The sequence below is a fragment of the Fusarium oxysporum genome, chromosome 5, assembly GCF_000149955.1.
Source record: "Fusarium oxysporum f. sp. lycopersici 4287 chromosome 5, whole genome shotgun sequence".
Classification (NCBI taxonomy): Eukaryota; Fungi; Ascomycota; class Sordariomycetes; order Hypocreales; family Nectriaceae; genus Fusarium; species Fusarium oxysporum.
In genome coordinates, this window is record NC_030990.1 from 4084837 (window position 1) to 4105000 (window position 20164).

The 20164-nt window shown below is 50.9% G+C and overlaps 5 protein-coding genes across 8 annotated transcripts; 3 read left to right on the forward strand and 2 right to left on the reverse strand.

Annotated features, from left to right (window-relative positions):
• The first annotated feature begins 12 nt into the window (after positions 1-12).
• On the forward strand, positions 13-7002 carry FOXG_02375 (uncharacterized protein). The gene is made up of 2 exons (XM_018379800.1): positions 13-280; positions 347-7002. The coding sequence occupies exons 1-2, from the start codon at positions 120-122 to the stop codon at positions 6738-6740; spliced, it is 6555 nt and encodes a 2184-aa protein (XP_018235920.1). The 5' UTR covers positions 13-119; the 3' UTR covers positions 6741-7002.
• A 435-nt stretch (positions 7003-7437) lies between these two features.
• Positions 7438-13226, forward strand: FOXG_02376 (uncharacterized protein). Its single transcript, XM_018379801.1, has 2 exons — positions 7438-10550; positions 10605-13226. The coding sequence occupies exons 1-2, from the start codon at positions 8759-8761 to the stop codon at positions 12398-12400; spliced, it is 3588 nt and encodes a 1195-aa protein (XP_018235921.1). The 5' UTR covers positions 7438-8758; the 3' UTR covers positions 12401-13226.
• On the reverse strand, positions 12510-15752 carry FOXG_02377 (uncharacterized protein). 4 transcript variants are annotated; one of them, XM_018379802.1, is made up of 5 exons: positions 14640-15752; positions 13326-14576; positions 13089-13278; positions 12781-13034; positions 12510-12728 (listed from the first exon to the last, which is right to left on the reverse strand). In XM_018379802.1, exons 3-5 carry the CDS (start codon positions 13171-13173, stop codon positions 12582-12584), a joined length of 486 nt encoding a protein of 161 aa, XP_018235922.1. In that variant the 5' UTR covers positions 13174-13278; positions 13326-14576; positions 14640-15752; the 3' UTR covers positions 12510-12581. The 4 variants fall into 4 exon arrangements, with proteins under 4 accessions (XP_018235922.1, XP_018235925.1, XP_018235923.1 ...); XM_018379805.1 differs by lacking the exon at positions 14640-15752 and having other exon boundaries at positions 13089-13215; positions 13278-13365; positions 13429-13649; XM_018379803.1 differs by having other exon boundaries at positions 13326-15320.
• On the forward strand, positions 14914-15070 carry FOXG_18308 (uncharacterized protein; the record flags this gene model as incomplete). The annotated part of the gene is made up of 2 exons (XM_018398374.1): positions 14914-15032; positions 15067-15070. 2 exons carry the CDS (start codon positions 14914-14916, stop codon positions 15068-15070), a joined length of 123 nt encoding a protein of 40 aa, XP_018235926.1.
• Positions 15753-15800: 48 nt separating the features above from the next.
• FOXG_02378 (uncharacterized protein) lies at positions 15801-17644 on the reverse strand. Its single transcript, XM_018379806.1, has 2 exons — positions 16377-17644; positions 15801-16318 (listed from the first exon to the last, which is right to left on the reverse strand). The coding sequence occupies exons 1-2, from the start codon at positions 16774-16776 to the stop codon at positions 16260-16262; spliced, it is 459 nt and encodes a 152-aa protein (XP_018235927.1). The 5' UTR covers positions 16777-17644; the 3' UTR covers positions 15801-16259.
• Positions 17645-20164: the final 2520 nt, after the last annotated feature.

The following is a 20164-nucleotide window of genomic DNA, read 5'->3' on the forward strand; positions in this document are numbered from 1 at the left end:
ACTCTGTTTTACAGGTTCTCATTGCCAACAACGGTATCGCTGCCGTTAAGGAGATTCGATCAGTCCGAAAATGGGCTTACGAGACGTTCGGTGACGAGCGAGCCATTCACTTCACTGTGATGGCCACCCCCGAAGATCTGCAGGCCAACGCAGAATACATTAGAATGGCCGACCACTACGTCGAGGTTCCCGGCGGCACAAACAACCACAACTATGCCAACGTCGAGCTGATTGTGGATATTGCTGAGCGCATGAATGTCCATGCCGTCTGGGCTGGATGGTGAGTTGGCTCCGAGAGACTCTGTCTCGCTGCGATTCTATATACATGGACTAACGAGAAATTCAGGGGTCATGCCTCAGAAAACCCAAAGTTGCCAGAGTCGCTGGCCGCCTCCCCCAACAAGATTGTCTTCATCGGACCTCCTGGATCTGCCATGCGATCACTAGGTGACAAGATTTCCTCCACAATTGTAGCACAACACGCCGAGGTGCCGTGTATTCCTTGGTCAGGAACAGGCGTTGACGAAGTCGCCGTGGACGACAAGGGCATTGTCACCGTCGCCGATGATATCTACGCCAAGGGTTGCGTAACATCATGGGAGGAGGGTCTTGAGAGGGCCAAGGAGATTGGCTTCCCTGTCATGATCAAGGCTTCCGAAGGCGGTGGTGGTAAGGGTATCCGAAAGGCTACCGAGGAGGAGGGCTTCGAGGCTCTCTACAAGGCCGCTGCCAGCGAAATCCCCGGTTCTCCCATTTTCATCATGAAGCTTGCTGGCAACGCTCGACATCTTGAGGTCCAGCTTCTTGCTGATCAATACGGAAACAACATCTCCCTCTTCGGTCGTGATTGTTCCGTTCAGCGACGCCACCAGAAGATTATTGAGGAGGCTCCCGTTACCATTGCGAAGCCCGATACGTTCAAGGCTATGGAGGATGCCGCTGTTCGTCTCGGTAAGCTCGTTGGTTACGTCTCCGCCGGTACCGTCGAGTACCTCTACTCCCACGCCGACGACAAGTTCTACTTCCTGGAGCTCAACCCCCGTCTCCAGGTCGAGCATCCTACCACTGAGATGGTCAGTGGTGTCAACCTGCCCGCTGCCCAGCTTCAGATTGCCATGGGTATCCCTCTCCACAGAATCCGTGATATTCGACTCCTGTACGGTGTCGACCCCAAGACCTCAAGCGAGATCGACTTTGAGTTCAAGAACGAGGGCACATCTATGAGCCAGCGACGACCCCAGCCCAAGGGCCACACCACTGCTTGCCGTATCACCTCTGAGGATCCTGGTGAGGGCTTCAAGCCTTCCAACGGTGTGATGCACGAGCTCAACTTCAGGAGTAGCTCCAATGTCTGGGGTTACTTCTCCGTCGGTTCTCAGGGTGGTATTCACAGTTTCTCAGACAGTCAGTTTGGCCACATCTTCGCCTATGGTGAGAACCGTTCTGCATCGAGGAAGCACATGGTCATGGCTCTTAAGGAACTGAGCATTCGTGGTGATTTCCGAACCACCATCGAATATCTCATCAAGCTTCTCGAGACCGAGGCTTTTGAGGACAACACCATCTCCACTGGTTGGTTGGATGAGCTTATCTCCAAGCGTCTTACTGCTGAGCGACCCGAGACCATGCTTGCTGTTGTCTGTGGTGCTGTCACCAAGGCTCACATTGCCAGCGAGGCTTGCATGGCTGAGTACCGAGCCGGACTTGAGAAGGGTCAAGTGCCCTCTAAGGACGTTCTCAAGACCGTCTTCACCATCGACTTCATCTATGAGGGTTACCGTTACAAGTTCACTGCCACACGCGCCAGCGTTGACAGCTACCACCTCTTCATCAACGGTTCCAAGTGCTCTATTGGTGTCCGCTCTCTGAGCGATGGTGGTCTCCTTGTCCTTCTTGACGGCCGCAGTCACAACGTCTACTGGAAGGAAGAGGTTGGTGCTACCCGTCTTTCCGTCGACAGCAAGACCTGCTTGCTGGAGCAGGAGAACGATCCTACCCAGCTTCGATCTCCCAGCCCCGGTAAGCTTGTCAAGTACTCTGTCGAGAACGGTGCCCATGTTCGTGCCGGCCAGGCTTTCGCCGAGGTCGAGGTCATGAAGATGTACATGCCTCTCGTTGCTCAAGAAGATGGTGTCGTCCAGCTCATCAAGCAGCCCGGAGCTACTCTCGAGGCTGGTGACATCCTCGGTATCTTGGCCCTTGACGACCCCAGCCGCGTCAAGCAGGCCCAGGCTTTCGTCGACAAGCTCCCCGCCTATGGCGAGCCTGTTGTTGTCGGTGCCAAGCCCGCTCAGCGCTTCTCTCTCCTCTACAACATCCTCCATAACATTCTCCTGGGTTACGACAACTCTGTCATCATGGCCAACACCCTCAAGGAGCTCATTGAGGTTCTCCGTGATCCCGAGCTTCCCTACAGCGAGTGGAACGCCCAGTTCTCTGCTCTCCACTCTCGTATGCCACAGAAGCTTGACGCTCAGTTCACTCAGATCGTTGAGCGCAGCAAGTCTCGCCACGGAGAGTTCCCCGCCAAGGCTCTCACCAAGGCTTTCAACAAGTTCCTCGAGGACAATGTTGATGCTGGCGATGCCGAACTTCTCAAGGGCACCCTCTCCCCTCTTACCGAGGTTCTCGACATGTACGCCGAGGGCCAGAAGAACCGAGAGCTTAACGTCATTAAGGGTCTTCTTGAGCAGTATTGGGAGGTTGAGAACCTCTTCATGAACCAGCCTCAGGAGGATGCTGTTATTCTTCAGCTGCGTGACCAGCACAAGGAGGACATCATGAAGGTTGTTCACACTGTTCTCTCTCACAGCCGTGTCAGCTCCAAGAGTTCTCTTATCCTGGCCATCCTTGAGGAGTACCGCCCCAACAAGCCTAAGGCTGGAAGCATCGCCAAGAACCTTCGCGAGACTCTCCGCCTGCTCACTGAGCTCCAGTCGCGTCCTACCTCCAAGGTTTCCCTCAAGGCTCGTGAGATCATGATCCAGTGTGCTCTCCCCTCCCTTGAGGAGCGAACCGCCCAGATGGAGCATATCCTCCGTTCTTCCGTCATCGAGTCGCGATACGGTGAGACTGGTTGGGACCACCGAGAGCCTAGCCTTGATATCATCAAGGAGGTCGTTGACTCCAAGTACACCGTTTTCGATGTCTTGACCATGTTCTTCGCTCACGACGATCCTTGGGTGTCTCTGGCTTCTCTTGAGGTTTATGTTCGCCGAGCTTACCGTGCGTACATCCTCAAGCAGATCGAGTACCACCAGGATGAAAACGATGCTCCTCAGTTTGTTTCTTGGGACTTCCAGCTCCGAAAGCTCGGACAGTCTGAGTTTGGTCTTCCTCTGCAGTCTGCTGCTCCTTCTACTCCTGCTACCCCTAGCGGAGGCGAGTTCAACTTTAAGCGAATCCACTCGATCAGTGATATGTCTTATCTTACTGGCAAGTGGGAGGACGAGCCTACACGAAAGGGTGTCATTGTTCCTTGCAAGTACATCGATGATGCTGAGGACCTCATTGCCAAGGCTCTTGAGGCTCTTGCCCTTGAGCAGAAGCAGAAGAAGAAGAACACCCCCGGCACTCCCGGTCTCATTCCCGACCTCAGCGGTAAGCGCAAGCCTGCCCAGCCCAAGCAGCACGAGGAAGAGCTCTCCGCTGTTATCAACGTCGCCATCCGCGATCTTGAGAGCCGCGATGACCGAGAGGCCCTCGAAGATATTCTCCCTATCGTTGAGCAGTTCAAGGATGAGCTCCTTGCCCGTGGTGTCCGCCGCCTGACATTCATCTGCGGCCACAGCGATGGTTCCTACCCCGGTTACTACACTTTCCGTGGACCCGAGTACAAGGAGGATGACAGTATTCGTCACAGCGAGCCTGCTCTTGCTTTCCAGCTTGAGCTTGCTCGTCTCAGCAAGTTCCATATCAAGCCTGTCTTCACTGAGAACAAGAGTATCCACGTTTACGAGGGTATTGGCAAGAACGTGGACACCGACAAGCGATACTTCACCCGTGCTGTCATCCGACCTGGTCGTCTCCGAGATGAGATCCCTACTGCTGAGTATCTCATCTCTGAGGCTGATCGCGTTGTCAACGATATCTTCGATGCTCTCGAAATTATTGGCAACAACAACTCTGATCTGAACCAGGTCTTCATCAACTTCTCTCCTGTGTTCCAGCTTCAGCCCAAGGAGGTCGAGGAGAGTCTCCAGGGCTTCCTTGACCGATTCGGTATCCGTGCTTGGAGACTCCGTATCGCCCAGGTCGAGATCCGCATCATCTGCACTGACCCTCAGACTGGCGAGCCTTACCCTCTTCGTGTTGTCATCACCAACACCTCCGGTTACGTTGTTGATGTCGACATGTACGCCGAGCGCAAGTCGGAGAAGGGTGAGTGGGTCTTCCACAGCATTGGCGGCACTCACGAGAAGGGTCCTATGCATCTGATGCCCGTTTCTACCCCTTATGCCACCAAGAACTGGCTCCAGCCCAAGCGTTACAAGGCTCATCTTATGGGAACTCAGTACGTTTACGATTTCCCTGAGCTCTTCCGACAGGCTATCCAGAACTCGTGGGTCAAGGCCGTCAAGGCTCAGCCTAGCCTGGCTTCCCAGCAGCCCAAGACCGGTGACTGCATCAGCTTCACCGAGCTTGTTCTCGATGACAAGGACAGCCTTGATGAGGTCAACCGTGAGCCTGGTACTAACACCTGTGGTATGGTCGGTTGGATCTTCAGAGCCCGCACCCCTGAATACCCCAACGGCCGTCGCTTCATCGTCATTGCCAACGATATCACCTACAAGATTGGTTCATTCGGTCCTAAGGAAGACGACTTCTTCCACAAGTGCACTGAGCTTGCTCGCAAGCTGGGTATCCCCCGTATCTACCTGTCTGCTAACTCTGGTGCTCGTCTTGGCCTTGCTGATGAGCTCATGGGCCACTTCAAGGTGGCTTGGAACAACCCCGAGAAGCAGGATTCTGGCTTCAAGTACCTCTACCTCGATGAGGAGACCAAGACTCGCTTCGAGAAGGACGTCATCACCGAGGAAGTCTCCGAGGATGGTGAGAAGCGACACAAGATCGTCACCATCGTTGGTAAAGAGGACGGTCTCGGTGTTGAGTGTCTGCGAGGCTCTGGTCTCATTGCTGGTGCCACCAGCCGCGCCTACAACGACATCTTCACTGTCACCCTTGTCACTTGCCGATCCGTTGGTATTGGCGCCTACCTCGTCCGTCTTGGCCAGCGTGCTGTCCAGATTGAGGGCCAGCCCATCATCTTGACTGGTGCCCCTGCTCTCAACAACCTGCTTGGTCGTGAGGTCTACACCTCTAACCTTCAGCTTGGTGGCACTCAGATCATGTACCGCAACGGTGTCTCTCACATGACCGCCAACGATGACTTCGCTGGTGTCTCCAAGATCGTCGAGTGGATGTCATTCGTCCCCGAGAAGCGCAACAGCCCTGTCCCTGTCAGCCCTAGTGTTGATGACTGGAACCGTGACATTACCTACTTCCCTCCCCAGAAACAGCCTTACGATGTCCGATGGATGATCAGTGGTCGCGAGGGCGAGAACGGCTTCGAGTCTGGTCTCTTTGATAAGGACTCTTTCGTTGAGGCTCTCGGCGGCTGGGCCAAGACTGTTGTTGTTGGTCGTGCTCGTCTCGGTGGCATCCCCATGGGTGTTATCGCTGTCGAGGTCCGCTCTGTGGAGAACATCACTCCTGCTGACCCTGCCAACCCCGACTCTATCGAGCAGGTCAGCAACGAGGCTGGTGGTGTCTGGTACCCCAACTCCGCCTTCAAGACTGCCCAGGCTATCAACGACTTCAACAATGGTGAGCAGCTTCCTCTCATGATCCTTGCCAACTGGCGTGGTTTCTCTGGTGGTCAGCGTGACATGTACAACGAGGTCCTCAAGTACGGTTCTTTCATCGTCGATGCCCTTGTCAAGTACGAGCAGCCCATCTTCATCTACATTCCTCCCTTTGGTGAGCTCCGTGGTGGATCTTGGGTCGTCGTCGATCCTACCATCAACTCCACTGCCATGGAGATGTACGCCGACACCGAGGCCCGTGGTGGTGTTCTTGAGCCTGAGGGTATCATTGGTATCAAGTACCGCAAGGACAAGCAGGTCCAGACCATGGCCCGCATGGATCCTACCTATGCTGGTCTCAAGAAGCAGCTCGAGGATTCTAGCCTGTCTACGGAGGAGACCGACGAGATTAAAAAGAAGATGGCCATCCGTGAGAAGCAGCTGCTGCCCGTGTACGCCCAGATTGCCGTGCAGTTCGCCGATCTCCACGACCGTGCTGGCCGCATGAAGGCCAAGGGTGTCATCCGTGACGTTCTTGAGTGGACCAACGCTCGACGCTTCTTCTACTGGCGTCTTCGCCGACGTCTCAACGAGGAGTACATCCTCCGCCGCATGACTTCTACCATCATCAGCACTTCGCACAGCCAGACTGCTACCAAGAACACGGAGACTCGTGACAGATACCTGCACCTTCTCCGCAGTTGGTCAGGCATTGTTGATTGGGAGAAGAACGACCAGGCGGTTACTGAGTGGTACGAGACTGAGCGTAAGACCATCAGCGAGAAGGTCGAGACGCTCAAGTCTGAGGTGTTGGCGGCTGAGGTTGCCAGCGTTGTCCGTGGCCATGCTAAGGCTGGATGGACTGGTGTTCGTGAGGTGCTTAGAGTCATGCCCGTTGAGGAGCGGGAGCAGATTCTCAAGTACCTCCAGCAGTAAAGAGGAGAAGGACATATTGAGGAGGTTTTATGATATGGGAATCATTCCCTGTGTTTTTTTACTGGCGATTTATGCTATCATGGTGTTATGTCATGTCGTCAAGACAATTAGAAATGAAGGAGGTTAGACAGAGAACGGACTGTGTATGAGGCGTCAGGTACTGGAATATTTTCGATTTTAAATATCCATTTTATTACTTCAAGTTTGTGCTCCTACATGATACCATTAAGACTGCAGTGAATCATACTTACCCCGTCACCCGCGTTTATTCAAGACCATTCTTTGAAGTGTTTTGAGTGGAAGACTTTGACAGGGCAACCTCCTTCAGTATACTCACCCACGGGTGAAGAGGAAATACCAATGGGAAGAGAGGTGGAAGCCTGGCAAAGCCAAACAATATTTGATCAATACGTATACTGCCGGTCTGTTCACTGAGGATAGTACTTGAGGGCGATTCCGACCGCAGCCCCCGATACTGGTACTCCAGGCAGTATCATCAACATTTCCACATTTAGAAATCTCCGGTTGTAAATTAGGGAACCTTGAGGGATTCCTGAAGCCTGGGATCTAATTCTCACAGCTCATTCCTGTGTATGCTTGAAGTGATCCTTTTGCTGTACATCGCCCAAAGTAATATCCACATGAGGATGTCACCAGGCGTCTGTGTTGGTGCATGATCTCGCACGCTGTCGTTTTACGGCTTTATGAGACGACTACGTATGTATCTTGGAGGAAATCAATGGCGGATACTTGGGCATCGGTAAGTGGGAGATGGTCAACTGTATGCGAGCCACTCTGGAGGGTCACTGACGTGTGTTGGAGGTGGAGTGACTGCTTCAACCAAAGAATAATTGTGGTCTAGAACGACATAGAGGAAATTGATTGTATCTGTGGGATCATCTTGGGGGGATAGCCCCGGGATTGTCGTTGTGTATGTCAGTGTTGGCACCTCCACCAAAGCATGTGTCTAGTGTAAGTCGGCAGTTCGTGGAGTGAGCTAGCCTTCATGAAACCTTGGTAAGATTCGCATTTGAGTGCGTAATGATGGCTGTCCCGAAGACTGAAGCCTACGTCTGCGTAGTACGTAGATATTGAGAAGTCTTCTCCTCACTTGAGCAAGTCATGAAGGTCACTTGTAATGGGACAGTATTATGGGTCTAAATATGAGACTCTCTTGGGTCTTTGGTGGAGTGGCCGCTATCTCGTTTGGAAGCGTCAATCGAAACGAAGTCTATGAAACCAACTGGTAAGAATTAATTATCCGATGTCACGCAAGTCGCCGTATGTATAAGACATGAATGCATGTCTAACCAACAAGATACTACGCAGCATGGCTGGGCATGTCAAACGAGCCTGACCATCAACTTATCATTCTGGGGGGTTCTAAACCTCATGTCATGGCGTCAGCCACGTGGTGAGAGGGAAACGTCAAAGACTGGATCGGATAGATAAAGCTGGTGACACTGGCAGATTAGTATGTGAGTGAGTAGCAAGGGTTGATAGGCAGCCACATTGTTTCAATGGAGATCACATGACTAGATACTCTCTCGGCGCGGATTATTAGAGTCCGATAGATGACTGGCCAATAGGATACTTGCTGATCCTTCAGGCAGCAGCATTTCCGATTCTGAGACCCTTGGAAAATGACCGCAAATAGGCCGCGCCGCAAGATCCGCTTTGTGTAGGCAACGAAATAAACAGCTTCTTGTCAACAAAATGAAATGATTTGATCTGACCTACAATTCAAGATTTACCATTATTTTCTCTTCTCTTCTCACTGAGTACATGTGACTTTTGTTTGGCCCTTTTTAACTTACTTATTTACTGGCCAAGAACGCCAATGGCTGGGCCTCGCTAATTACACCACCTCCAAGACCAGTACCAAGGGCCCCGCTTCAGATCGCCATCAAGCATCACGATCAAGGCATCACCCTCAGACTTGGCGACTGTTGTCATAAACAGGGCTTCACTTCCCATTCTAGGACTCACCTTCAACATATTCACAGCAGTTCACCAAAATGGAGTCGTTTTTACCGCTGGGCGGCTTTCAGCTGCCCTTTCAGAAACGCCTCAGCAGACTGTATAACGATACTAAGAAGTCAACCGACTTTGTCAAAGAGCCAATTCAAAATGAGGAAGATCCAGAGATCAAGGCTCTACACCGGAAACTCCGCATTCAGAAAGATCGTCTAGTGAGTTGGGGTCTCGAATGGTCTGATCCCACTCAATCTGTTGAGATCGATGAGTCTCTATCAAAAGCTGGGTTGAGTGAGGTTGTTGGAAGTATCATGTCCACCATCAAGGACATCCTAGCAGAAGCTGAGCCTCTTTGGCTAAGCTCAAAGCGCATGATTTCAGCACCTGCTACGTCAAAAGATACGAAGCCGCCGCTGGTTCAATGGGATAAGAACCATTTTGAGGATTTGGTTAATGACCTTACTGCTTCAATTGATACACTCTACGATCTGTCGCGGACACGAGCAGCGGCTGGTGGAATCCCAAGAAGATCATCAAAGACACCGTTCAAGTCCATGTCGTCTACCGAGGAGTACAGACCATTCGAGTCCAGCCGCATGCAAACGCCTCAGCAAATTAACCCCCAGACGCTAACTCATCTGCGGCCTAAGCAGGGTAATGAGGCTTCTGCTCCCCGAGAGGTGGTCTTTATGAGCAAGACTGCTTATTCTGAACTAACACATGGAACGACTCGCCAACCGTGGGCACCTCTGCTTCTGGAATATGCAACCTTCGACTCAATTTATGCCGTGACGGGCATCATGCCTCCCATGGCTCGCTTTGAGAAACTATCCGCCGGCCTGCAGCAAGATTCTCAGCGATCGCCTGGTACATGGACTGGACTACCTCGACTTCTCGGCTATTTCGAAGACCTAGAGAACTCGAGACTTGGCCTTGTCTACCGATTCCCTCCCTCATTCAACGCTGTCTCATTTGAGCGTCTTACTAAGAATCCTTCTTATAACCTCCCGACTCTGAATGATCTTCTCTCTGTTCCAGGATCAGAGCCTAAGCTTGAGGCCAAGTTCAGACTTGCTCACAATCTGATGAACACTGTTTTCGACCTGCATGCTCGCGGCATTACCCACGGAAACATTGCTCCAACCACTGTCTCATTCTGTGATGCAGTCACGCAACCGGGTGCGACTAATGGCGAGGTGGATATTCGACGCCCTCTCCTTTCTTCTTTCGATCTCTTTCCCGAAGATACCCCTTCGACATCACCAATTCTTTCCCGCCATCCCCTCGACCCACGCAATGCCCAATCATCGCCTCTTGTCAATAATTCTGACCAGAGGGTTCTGGACCTGTATTCCTTATCCACTCTGTTGCTCTCAGTTGGCTTGTGGAAGAAACTTGAGGATATTTTCCCCGAGGCATCTGCTTCTATTCCTGACTCGGCCCTGGAAGAGCTTGCTGTCAGGTGTGGCAGCCTATATATGAAGGCCGTTCAAGTGTGCTGGACCGCAGTTGATGATGAGCTTGCCGGACGATCGTCTGGTGAATCATTGCTGTCGTCGGTGCAAGTTCGCTGCAGTCGCTTTTTAGAAGCCTGCTGTATCTTGGACGGTGTTAGTGGTCTGGAGGAGAGGCTGGACCAAGAGCTTAACCCCTCTGAGACGCCAGCCCCTACCAGTGACTCGACCTCTATGAAGATGAACAAGGATGTAAAGGATGCCAAGGACTTCAAGTCATCACTAAAAGCTGCAAGCGAGAAGCCAATGGCGGCATCAGCGCCTAACTTGGGAACAGAAAAAAGTGCTTCCAAGTTTGAGGCAGTCGCTGATCAAGATGGTATGTCCCATTGTTCTCATTTGCATGCTTACCTCAATGCTAACTTGCTCCTAGATGCCCTTGAAAAGCAGTCAGAAACAAAGATGCGTTTATATCCCCATGTACCGCTAGCGCCAGAAGTCGTGGAGAAGTGGAATAAGAATCTTATGCCCCAGATCAACCACGCTCTTCGTCATTTTTACCGCAAGCACCCCGAGTCGGTCGAGATCTCTCTTGAGTCAGTAGGCCCGAGCCCTCAGAAGACTCAACCCACAGTACTTGTTGTGTGTACATCTGTTGGAAAAGTCCGGGCTATTCTTAAGAAGAGGCTTGGTGACCTCTTCGATGGAAGTAACGGCTTCGGACTCAAAGTCTGCCGGGGGCATGTGTTAAGATCTCGCCGACAGCCAAACTCCGTTCTGAGATCCATGGCTCGAAGGAGTGCTAAGGGTACTGGACTAGAATCGGACGATCTTGAAGCTATCAACCCAGAGTATCAAGAACGCCCGGGTAATGGTGCCAGTATTGGAGCCTGGATTGGAGATCGGCATCTGCCCCCTGTTAGCCTCGGAGGCCTCGTCATGGTTGACGACAAGCCTTACGGAATGACAGTCCACCATATGTTAGACGACCCAGATCGTGACTTTGGGCCCAGTGACACCCTCAGGTGCAGTGCTCTACCTGACATGGACTGGTACGCGCAATCTGGTGACGACAGCACTGTCGATGATGAGTTTGGCTACGAGCTCTCTGATACCGAATCCGAGGCCTACTCGGATTCCGATATCACCAGTGACTATGAGGACGATGAGGATGAAGACGAAGACGAGGAGTATAACGAGCCTGGAGATATTCCTGGCATCGAACCAGGATGTGGTGATGGATACATCGTCACACAGCCGGCTCTCGATGACGTAGAAGAAGGCTTCTACCCTGACCCAGAGACTCAAGACGAGGATCACCTCGACACTTACAGCGTCGGCGAGGTGTATGCTTCAAGTGGCATCCGCAGGAAGCAGGCCCTTGGACTCGTGCATGAGGTTGACTGGGCTCTCTTCGAATTCGCTCACGATAGGCTGCCTGACGACAACACCATTCCTCGCATTGATGACAAGTCGCCTGCTCACAAGGTCGATGGAAAGCAAACAGCTGGGTCGCCTATGTTGCGGCCAACAACTGTTGCCCCTTCAGACTCCTTGCCAAACATGGAGGTGCAGTGTATGGCTCGAACAAGTGGTTTGCAGACTGGCAAGATTCTCCCTGCTCTGACGAGTGTGAAGATCTACGGCCGTGTCTCACCAAGCCATGCCTATCAAGTCACCAGCGCGGACGAATCAGAACAGGGACCTCACAGCAAGAATGTCCCTCTGGGTATCCCTGGTGACAGTGGTGCTTGGATCGTCAGCCGTGACGAGGGTCAGCTTTGCGGACACGTTCTTGCATGGAGTCAGCGCAAGCGTGTTGCGTACATCTGCCCCATGGACGTCCTCCTCTGGGACATCGCAGAAACTCTGGAGGCTCACGAAGTAAAGCTTCCGGGAGGACAGGCCGTGGTGACCCTCAACAGGTCGGAGACTCACACCGCCTCTAAGAAGAAAGAGGCATCTAATCTCGAGCTTCATGACGAAGATGACTTATCGGACTTGGTTGAAGAGGAGGAAGATCTGCCCCCTCAACTAGTCACGTCACCTGACCTAGTCAGAGACACCACCAGCATGAGAAAGTCACCCGTCTCCAACTGCAGCGGCGTCAGCGATCGGAGCTCCTCAAGCCCCATCCGCCTGGACACATCAAGTGACCTGAGTGGTATCTCTAATCGATTTGAAGAGATGAGTATGAGTGGTAGTTTTGGGATAGGCGTTAGCGGTTGACAACGACAGTAGTCGTATGTTTTTTCCTTTGTTCGGCAAGGAAAGTTTGTCTAAAAAATACCCTATTAGCGTTGGAATATGATGAGAATGAAGATAAGTAGTCCAGAAATGGATTTCATAGTTGCATAAAATTGCAAGAATAGGCATTGTATCATGCTGCTCTGATATCGTCTCTCTCCTTTTACATAAAGTCGTCCTCCCAGTTCTCATCGCGGTCCTGGTTACTCGAACCAGCCATGTTCTCCTCTGTGAAGATATCATCGTAGGCATGGTCCTTCTGCCACTTCTTCTCCTTCCACTCCTGAGCCTGTCGAGCCTCCTCCTTCTTCTACAAGGGCATCAGTAATCTCGGCTCAGTATTCACGGAGGTTCTCGCTTACCCTGGCTTGGAAAGCTGCCTGGTCACGACGTCGCAGCTCCTTGAGGCGATCATCTCTCTCCTGCTTAAAGTCTGGCTTCTTCTCAACCTTTGTCTTGTTAAGACGGTTGACGATGGGGTTCTCGCGCTGGGGAACCAGGACGCGCTTTACTTTGCGGGGGTCCTTGAAGCCGACTTGGCCGACCTCCATGCTGCCGTCTTTCTTGAGGTTGGACCATGGTGTGTAGATGACTGTGACGTTGTCTTTCTTGTTGCCTTGTGTGGGATGTCAGATATGCCGTGGGAGGGGATCAAAGGGAGGAAATGTACCCTCGATGGAATTGGCCTTTGTCAGTTGGGCGAGATCCATGACGAGTTCTTCAGGGAGGGCGTCCCATGCCTGGCCTTCTTGCATGCGTAGGTAGATATGCGCACTGGAGAGTTTATCCGCGTGGAACTACATAGACCCAACGTTGTCAGTTTGCTCTATTCTCACTGAGATTTGGTTGGTCATCTCACCCTATATGTTACTTAGCACAAGCCCACTCATTTAATGGAGCACCCTACCAGATATCCTCTTCCCAGCCGAACTTGATCAGGTCCTCATCTAGCATCAAGTCTCAGCCGGTGGGGAACAGCGCGTTATGATTATCATTGGGCATAAGCATACTCTCGAACTTGTCCTTGCCGACATAGATGAATCCTGGAGGATCGACCACGTTGGAGGTGAAATAGTAGACCATCTTGGAGTTTCCACTGGAAGAGAAGGAGATCGGGGATAAAAGAAATGGATAGACAGGCTGAACAGGTCACCGTTAGTGATCTTGTGGTGAGCTGTGTGTTCTGATGAGGGGATCTTGGAGAAATTTCCGTTTGGTGGGGGTACTTGTGTGCTAACAGAACTGGTTATGGGTGCTCGCTGAAACCCCCTAGAACAAGAGGTGATCAGCCCTACAGGATAACACCAAAGTACCTCCCATTCCTGCCAAGGTGGGATCCAGAGTTTGATTCACGTGACATCGCGACGATATCGTGAAAGGGTCTGTAACCAAGAGCTCCTTTATCCATTCGACTGCCATACTCTTTCTGGAGTCACCACCCGAAATACCCAGTTATTGTGATGGCCTTTTCAACGTTAGACAACAGCCACTGATGCAAAACAAGTATTGACCAAGGTTGTCTCATGACTCAGATCAAGGCTAACAAACTGATCATCTGAATCATGTTTTACTGTCTCGGCTGGCATAAAGGCTAGATCAAGCACTGGGAATGAGATATGTGTCGATTTTCCCAATACCACAAACTGTCGGGCCGGTACAGCCCACATGGTCCAAAAGAATTAAGGTGATGATATCCACTTATCCCTCCTCGTAAACAGCCCAATGACCAGGCAATTTAATTATGACGAGGCAAGCTTTCGGCTATTGCAACAGGCTGCCGCTGTCAAGTATTTCCCCCTGTTTGTTCATCCCGCAGAGCCCCAAAACCAGGACCCCATTCCTAATGTCACACGACAGTACCGGTATGTGAAGTGAGGCGTCAAGAGCTTGTCTATTCAGCTGAGAGCCCTTGTGTCTTGATCAGCTTAGAATCCAAGATCTTGTCAAAGGCCCCCATTCACGATGATCGGTGACTTCTCAGTCGCTAGTCACTGTTTGTTTGTGTAACACATCACGATAGCCGTGTATGGATACAAAAGCAACGATGGTAGCTCAAAACCGGCTGTCTCAGCCTCTCATTTCCTTGAGGTAACCACTGTCTTATCAACCTGTGCCAAGTTCCACCGTCCCTGTTGTGCCGTCACGCCGGTTGGGTGATCTTCAGTAAGTATTAGTGACCTTGTAATCTCTGGCCCTTGGAATCAAATCGGTTCTGTCTCACCGTGAATCTTGCTGAGTATTGGTCACTTATATTGCTTTTTCTTCTCTCATGTTCGATCGACGTTGACATGCTCCGCTCCACCTCTGATCAGACCTCAAATATCGGAACGGGGTCCCTAGATTTAGTCCGATCTCGTATCTCGGATTCGAGAAGTTATGTAAGAGTAAACTTAGTACAATGCCTTGTAAGTTGACACTATCCACTGGGAGTCGCCGAGACATTCCGGGTATCGTTATGGGGGATGGCGATACTGCACAAATGGCCAGATCCTTGCATGACGCACAAGGGCAAAGGTGCAAGCAACGAGGCCAATGACTGGCTTATAGACAGGGGCTTCGGGCATTTCTCCATCCACAAGGCTGCCAACCCAAGACCGGAGAGTGCAATCCTCATGTATGTATGCTAACCCTGGCATATAATGAGCAAGATAAGTGAGGTTGTACTCTCTTGGAGTTTCCTCTCTGGGCCTCGAGGTGTCAAACATCAGTGGTTGGTAGTCGGAATATTCATAGGCGGTAGGTAAACAAGATCCAAGCTTCTACCGGCCTTGGCAAACATGCCGGGCCTGGACTGCGTCGGATGTCTCCCCTGATCACATCCGGGAGGCGCAGGGCTGGACGCTTCATACTGACAACATGTTCTTCTCCTGGGCCTCAAGGGGTGGCCCTGTTGGCGAGAATACAGGTAGATGCAGGCTTCTTCCGGATCAAGTTAATTCATGCCCAACCCTGTCAAGGTCAGTGACGTTGCTTGTTGGGCCCCTTGGCATATGCAGGGCGATGTAAAGCCACTACGCACTGTAGTTGCAGCATGAATGTCGGCACCGCCAACCAGCTCATGCGTAGCGTCTTCCTCACTGGCCGAAACACAAGAAATCATGCTGATAACGTTTTCCGTCTGTCCTTGGCATCGGGCTCTAAGTCGGTCCCGAGGATCTATTCCGAGCTTTGGGGATTGGTGTTTCTATTTCAGCCACCTTTCCATCAGCTAGCATTAGCTTTCCACAATGGCCTGTGGCGTCATGACCGTTGCTTTTTTGGAATGCGTCCCCTACAGTAGCGTATTCTGAACTTTGGTGTGGAGAATGGCCAAACTAATGGCTCCCCTGACTCAAAAACTTCCGAACAACATCAGTCATTCCGTTCCGCAAAGATGACAATATCAGGGCACTCTCGTAAACCTTCAAAAGCTAGATTATGCACGCTCATCTGCAGCCCGGAGCTCTTCAGCCGCCGAGGTTCCATCGAGCTTCTAAGCGAGACGTAGTGTATCCCAGCGGGTAGGGTCCGAGCTATTATGATTTTTGAAATTTCCGCGGAGGACGTAAACACACAAAAACTGATGAGTCAGTTCCGCTGGCCCTTTAAGACCCAGATATATATAATACATGTGAAATCTCCCCGATTGACCATCGTGGATGTCGCGTCGCAGTTCCTCAAAACCTTGTTGTTACCTGTCATGCAGACTCATGCTTAATCCTCGACACCGCCGATAGAATTCTGATTCTGCCTGATAGCTTCTGCGAGATGCCTATCAGCAGTCTTGCAGTTTTCGTTGTTATGTTTGTCATTATGCTTTGAATATTTTGCGTCTTGGTGTTTTCCGAGGTTGGTATTATGATTAATGGATATAGACTCCGGCGGCCTGGAGAGCTCGGATGATGCTGCGCTCAACGGAACCTAAGCACCAGAAGGTTAGCTGGATAAGTTTACTTTTCTTGGATATGGAGCGACTTACCAGCACTTACAGCCGGCACTGCTTCGTTAACGACGGTGACACGACTGCTCTTGGCGTGCTCTTGAAAATCATAGCCGTCTGTGTTGTCGTAGGCAACCTTGTAAACGTCGACTCTTATCTTGTAAGCGCCTTCAACTAGAATAGCAAGGTCTGTGTACGGGAAATGTATTGTTGTTCTTGAAGTTCCAGCTGTGGTTACATCGACGCCGTTCACCGAAGTGGTCCCCGACAAGCCTCCCTCAACAATATTCCCTTCTCTCGTAAGTAAGAAAGCCATGGCGAAGAAATAGTGGCCAGGTACAGCCCCTCTGAAGTTTAGCTCTGCAACGAGAGGTGGATGAAGGGTGGTCGAGACCTGGGCTCGAGCAGGAGGTTGAACAACAATGCTAAAGGCTGTCATAATGTTTTTGGTTCCAAAGTATTGAGTGATTTTCTTGATGTATTCTTATACATGGCACTAGTATGCCGCCTTAAAACTAACCCAAGAGAGGTTTTATAACATATCTGGGTAATACAGTGTCGTAGATGGCCATCAAATATCCCTATCAGAGACGTTCTTCCGATGTTTCAATGCCAAAGATAGCCCAACAGCCTGCTTGTCAGGGGAGCTTCCGCGTCAGGGATGGTGAAGAAGAAGATGATGATGAATGATTGAGTGGGATCACGATACTTGAATGGCGAACAGAGTATCACTGCTCCTTTCTCTCGCCTGTCGTTGTATGCTCATATATGGCGGAAGAGACGCCGACTGGCAGAATATGTCCGACAGATGCAAGTACAGGCTTGTATCGGGAAGAGGCCGTCAGATCAATGCTTTATTCTCTCGGGGGATGTTTGGGGCAAGGTAAGGTATAAAGGGCAAAGAGGGTTGGCTGATGGGATATGATGCGGTATTGGAAGCAAGGCAACAACAGGCGAGGCAAATGAAAATGAGGCAATAGTCAGCCAGCCACAGACAGACAGGTGTGAGTGTGACTCGTGAATATCGCTGATGGGGTAGGTACAGAGTACAAAATACAATAAAATGTTTGAGGCCGGCAGTTTTCGATAAGTAAAGTAAAGTAAAGTAAAGTGAACATGCAGGCAGATTGTCACCGACGCAGTAGGACTCGATGTCTGATCCCTGGACTTGACCTCACCTCATTTAAGGATCCCTGCGGGCATATCATATCTAAGTGCAAGGCGCAGGGTACTATAAGGGTGGACTTAGGTTGGCATAAAATGGCGGAGTCAAGCACAAACAAGGGGACTTTGCATTTGTGCCTAGCTCCAACGGCGCCTGGGAGTTGTTAAAACAACGTCAGCCCAATTTGTCGGGTTTACAACCAAGCCAAGCTGACAACCGAGCGAGCAAGAGGAAGATGCAGGGTATCGCTGGCGTAGAATCTTGCGGCAAACGGCACTACCTTAGCCTTGGCATGTTTACGCGGGCGAGCTACGTCGTAGTTACAGAGCTGTGACGAAATTGTGACCGTTGGCATTTACTGTACCCAAGCTCGGAGCCTCAAGAGACTGAACTCTATAGCCGTGGCTGAGGGCAGATCTCGCCAACTAGACCCAACGCCGTGGGATGGAGGATAGATCGGCTCTAATCAGTAATCATGTCAAAACAAAGCGATCTTTATTTCTTATCCTTTTTCTTTTTTCTTTTATTCTTGCTCTTGGCGCGAATTGGAGTGGGTCGAGATCTTAGACATGCACCTGATACTTTGGTACCGACATACGATACGGCACTTCATCCTAGGGTCCAGTTGACAGTTTCCAGCCACGTGCCTAGTTTCCACAGGACAAGGAAACTAGGAAAAGGCTGAAACATGTTTGGCTCGATGCTGAGAAGGGTCTTCGATTTCCCAGATCAAAGACTTGCGGTTGGTGGCTATGATGTCTGCCCATATCTTGATACCATGACAGATACCGGCTGTATCTAATGCCGAGGTTACAAAAAGCAACGATAGCCTCACCTGAGCTTCAAGCGTACGAGCGGCAACCTCTGTCTCGAACTCTGCATGTACTCGGACCAAAAACAAGTCGAAGAGAGAAGAGAAGGCTACGCTACCACCAGAGGCTGAATCGTGAGGCTTCACTTACCTTGAACGAGCGGCCGACCGGACCTGCACTTCGGTCTAGCGGTAGTTCACTTTGCCAAGCCCCAAAAAGGCTGGTAAAGCATCAACAAAGCATCTACAGTAGTCTTGAACGCCGCCGACCTCAAAGGCGAAGATGATGACACTGCATAAATGCGTTTCGGGGTTCTGGCTCAGGGGCAAACATCGAGCTATGACCAGGATCTACAGCACCATTAGCGTCAAAGTTTGTCCACGGGGAATTTCCATGGTTGGTGAGACAACGATCTTCACCAAGGGACGCAGAGCAGGGGACATCCCTGACACCCATTCTTCAGGGCCTTAGCTCTGTCATGTCCCCACTGGAACATTACATTTCATGTTTGTTCGGTCATACAGTGGGATGCAATAAGTTTGAATCCAGGCTGAAGTACCAGCTGTTGTAATCTAGCTCCTGTATACAATGCTTTAGCTTGATAAAGTCAATGCTAAGCTGTATCAGGCAAAAGGCTATCCCGATTGGGGTATTGCTACATAGGAAACTGGTCTTACCTCGGTCAGTCAGTAAATGTGTACTTGAGTTTGGATTCAAACTTATTGCATCCCACTGTACAGTGTTGCAATTCTTGGACTAGCCCAGGCAAACAAGATACTCAGCGAGATCCGGAAGACTAGCCAACGTAACACAAGCAAGACCAGCCACCAAATTACGCCACTTCGATGTTAGTGTCCTGCAGGCCAGGGAGCTAGTTTGCTGCAGGCTTTGACGTCGGTAAGACGCACTTGTTTGGTTCAATGATAGATGCTGACTTAGTTGCGCAAGACACGCAATTCCTTGCGAGGATATGCTCTCAACCGCCCCAGATTTGACTCGTCCCCAGTTCTCTCTGGCTCTGAGCGCGCCCGTGCAGTAGCGCGAGGGAGATGTTTTACGGATGGATTTGCCCGAAACAAGACTGGACAGGAATGCACTGCGAAAGAAACACCACCAGTAGCAATTGATGCTATGCCCAAAAGCGGCTTGTTTGCTCCAAGCAAGTTACGACTAAATTGGTTGGGCATAGAAGAGGCGGGCGGAACTGGTTGATACTGCCATGCCTTTAAAAAGTGAAGCGTGCATGACCAACTATCGTGTCCATCAGCCTTGTCAAACTGTTGGTTCGTCTTGACGGCTGGTGTACCCGGTTGTTGAAGAAATTACTCGAGTCGAAAGGTCCAAGCGAGTCACTGAATAACCCACGAATCGCAAGCTGCATACGATTTAGGCATGGTCTACGACTTTGTCGGTACGATGAAAGACGCATTGGGTGTTGTCGAGTGCTTTGGTGTTGTTAAAATGGAGCTTGCTGCTTGATATTCGACAAGGGTCTCCAGTTAGCCCTGTGCTTGTGGGCTGCGTTAGTGTGGACTAAGCTGAGCTGATTTGCATCCGGAGCATAAATTTACTGGGGACTCGATCAAGGGTTCATTACCTATTTAGTCCGTTTGGTATTAGCAGCATTCATCATCACCAAGTTTGGTGATATGCTGGTCGTTGTCGATTTTGTTCTCAGGTCTTTACTATAACCATCTGGGATATAGTATCATGTTCGGCAGCTCATTTCATTACGTAGCCCTACATCTGTCTCCGCTTTGGGGCATTATACCTACAGCAGTCTTCAGATATGATGAGTCAAGGAACCGCTCGGGGAGCCGGAGTGCCATATTCTACCTTTAATGGTGATA

Coding starts and splice junctions, on each gene's coding strand:
- FOXG_02375 (XM_018379800.1), top strand. CDS start 120: ATGGCCACCCCCGAAGATCTGCAGGCCAACGCAGAATACATTAGAATG. Junction 281..346: donor CATGCCGTCTGGGCTGGATG/GTGAGTTGGCTC, acceptor CGAGAAATTCAG/GGGTCATGCCTCAGAAAACC.
- FOXG_02376 (XM_018379801.1), top strand. CDS start 8,759: ATGGAGTCGTTTTTACCGCTGGGCGGCTTTCAGCTGCCCTTTCAGAAA. Junction 10,551..10,604: donor GGCAGTCGCTGATCAAGATG/GTATGTCCCATT, acceptor ACTTGCTCCTAG/ATGCCCTTGAAAAGCAGTCA.
- FOXG_02377 (XM_018379802.1), bottom strand. CDS start 13,173: ATGCAAGAAGGCCAGGCATGGGACGCCCTCCCTGAAGAACTCGTCATG. Junction 13,035..13,088: donor AAAGGCCAATTCCATCGAGG/GTACATTTCCTC, acceptor ATCCCACACAAG/GCAACAAGAAAGACAACGTC. Junction 12,729..12,780: donor AGGCAGCTTTCCAAGCCAGG/GTAAGCGAGAAC, acceptor ATGCCCTTGTAG/AAGAAGGAGGAGGCTCGACA.
- FOXG_02378 (XM_018379806.1), bottom strand. CDS start 16,776: ATGACAGCCTTTAGCATTGTTGTTCAACCTCCTGCTCGAGCCCAGGTC. Junction 16,319..16,376: donor AGTGCCGGCTGTAAGTGCTG/GTAAGTCGCTCC, acceptor TCTGGTGCTTAG/GTTCCGTTGAGCGCAGCATC.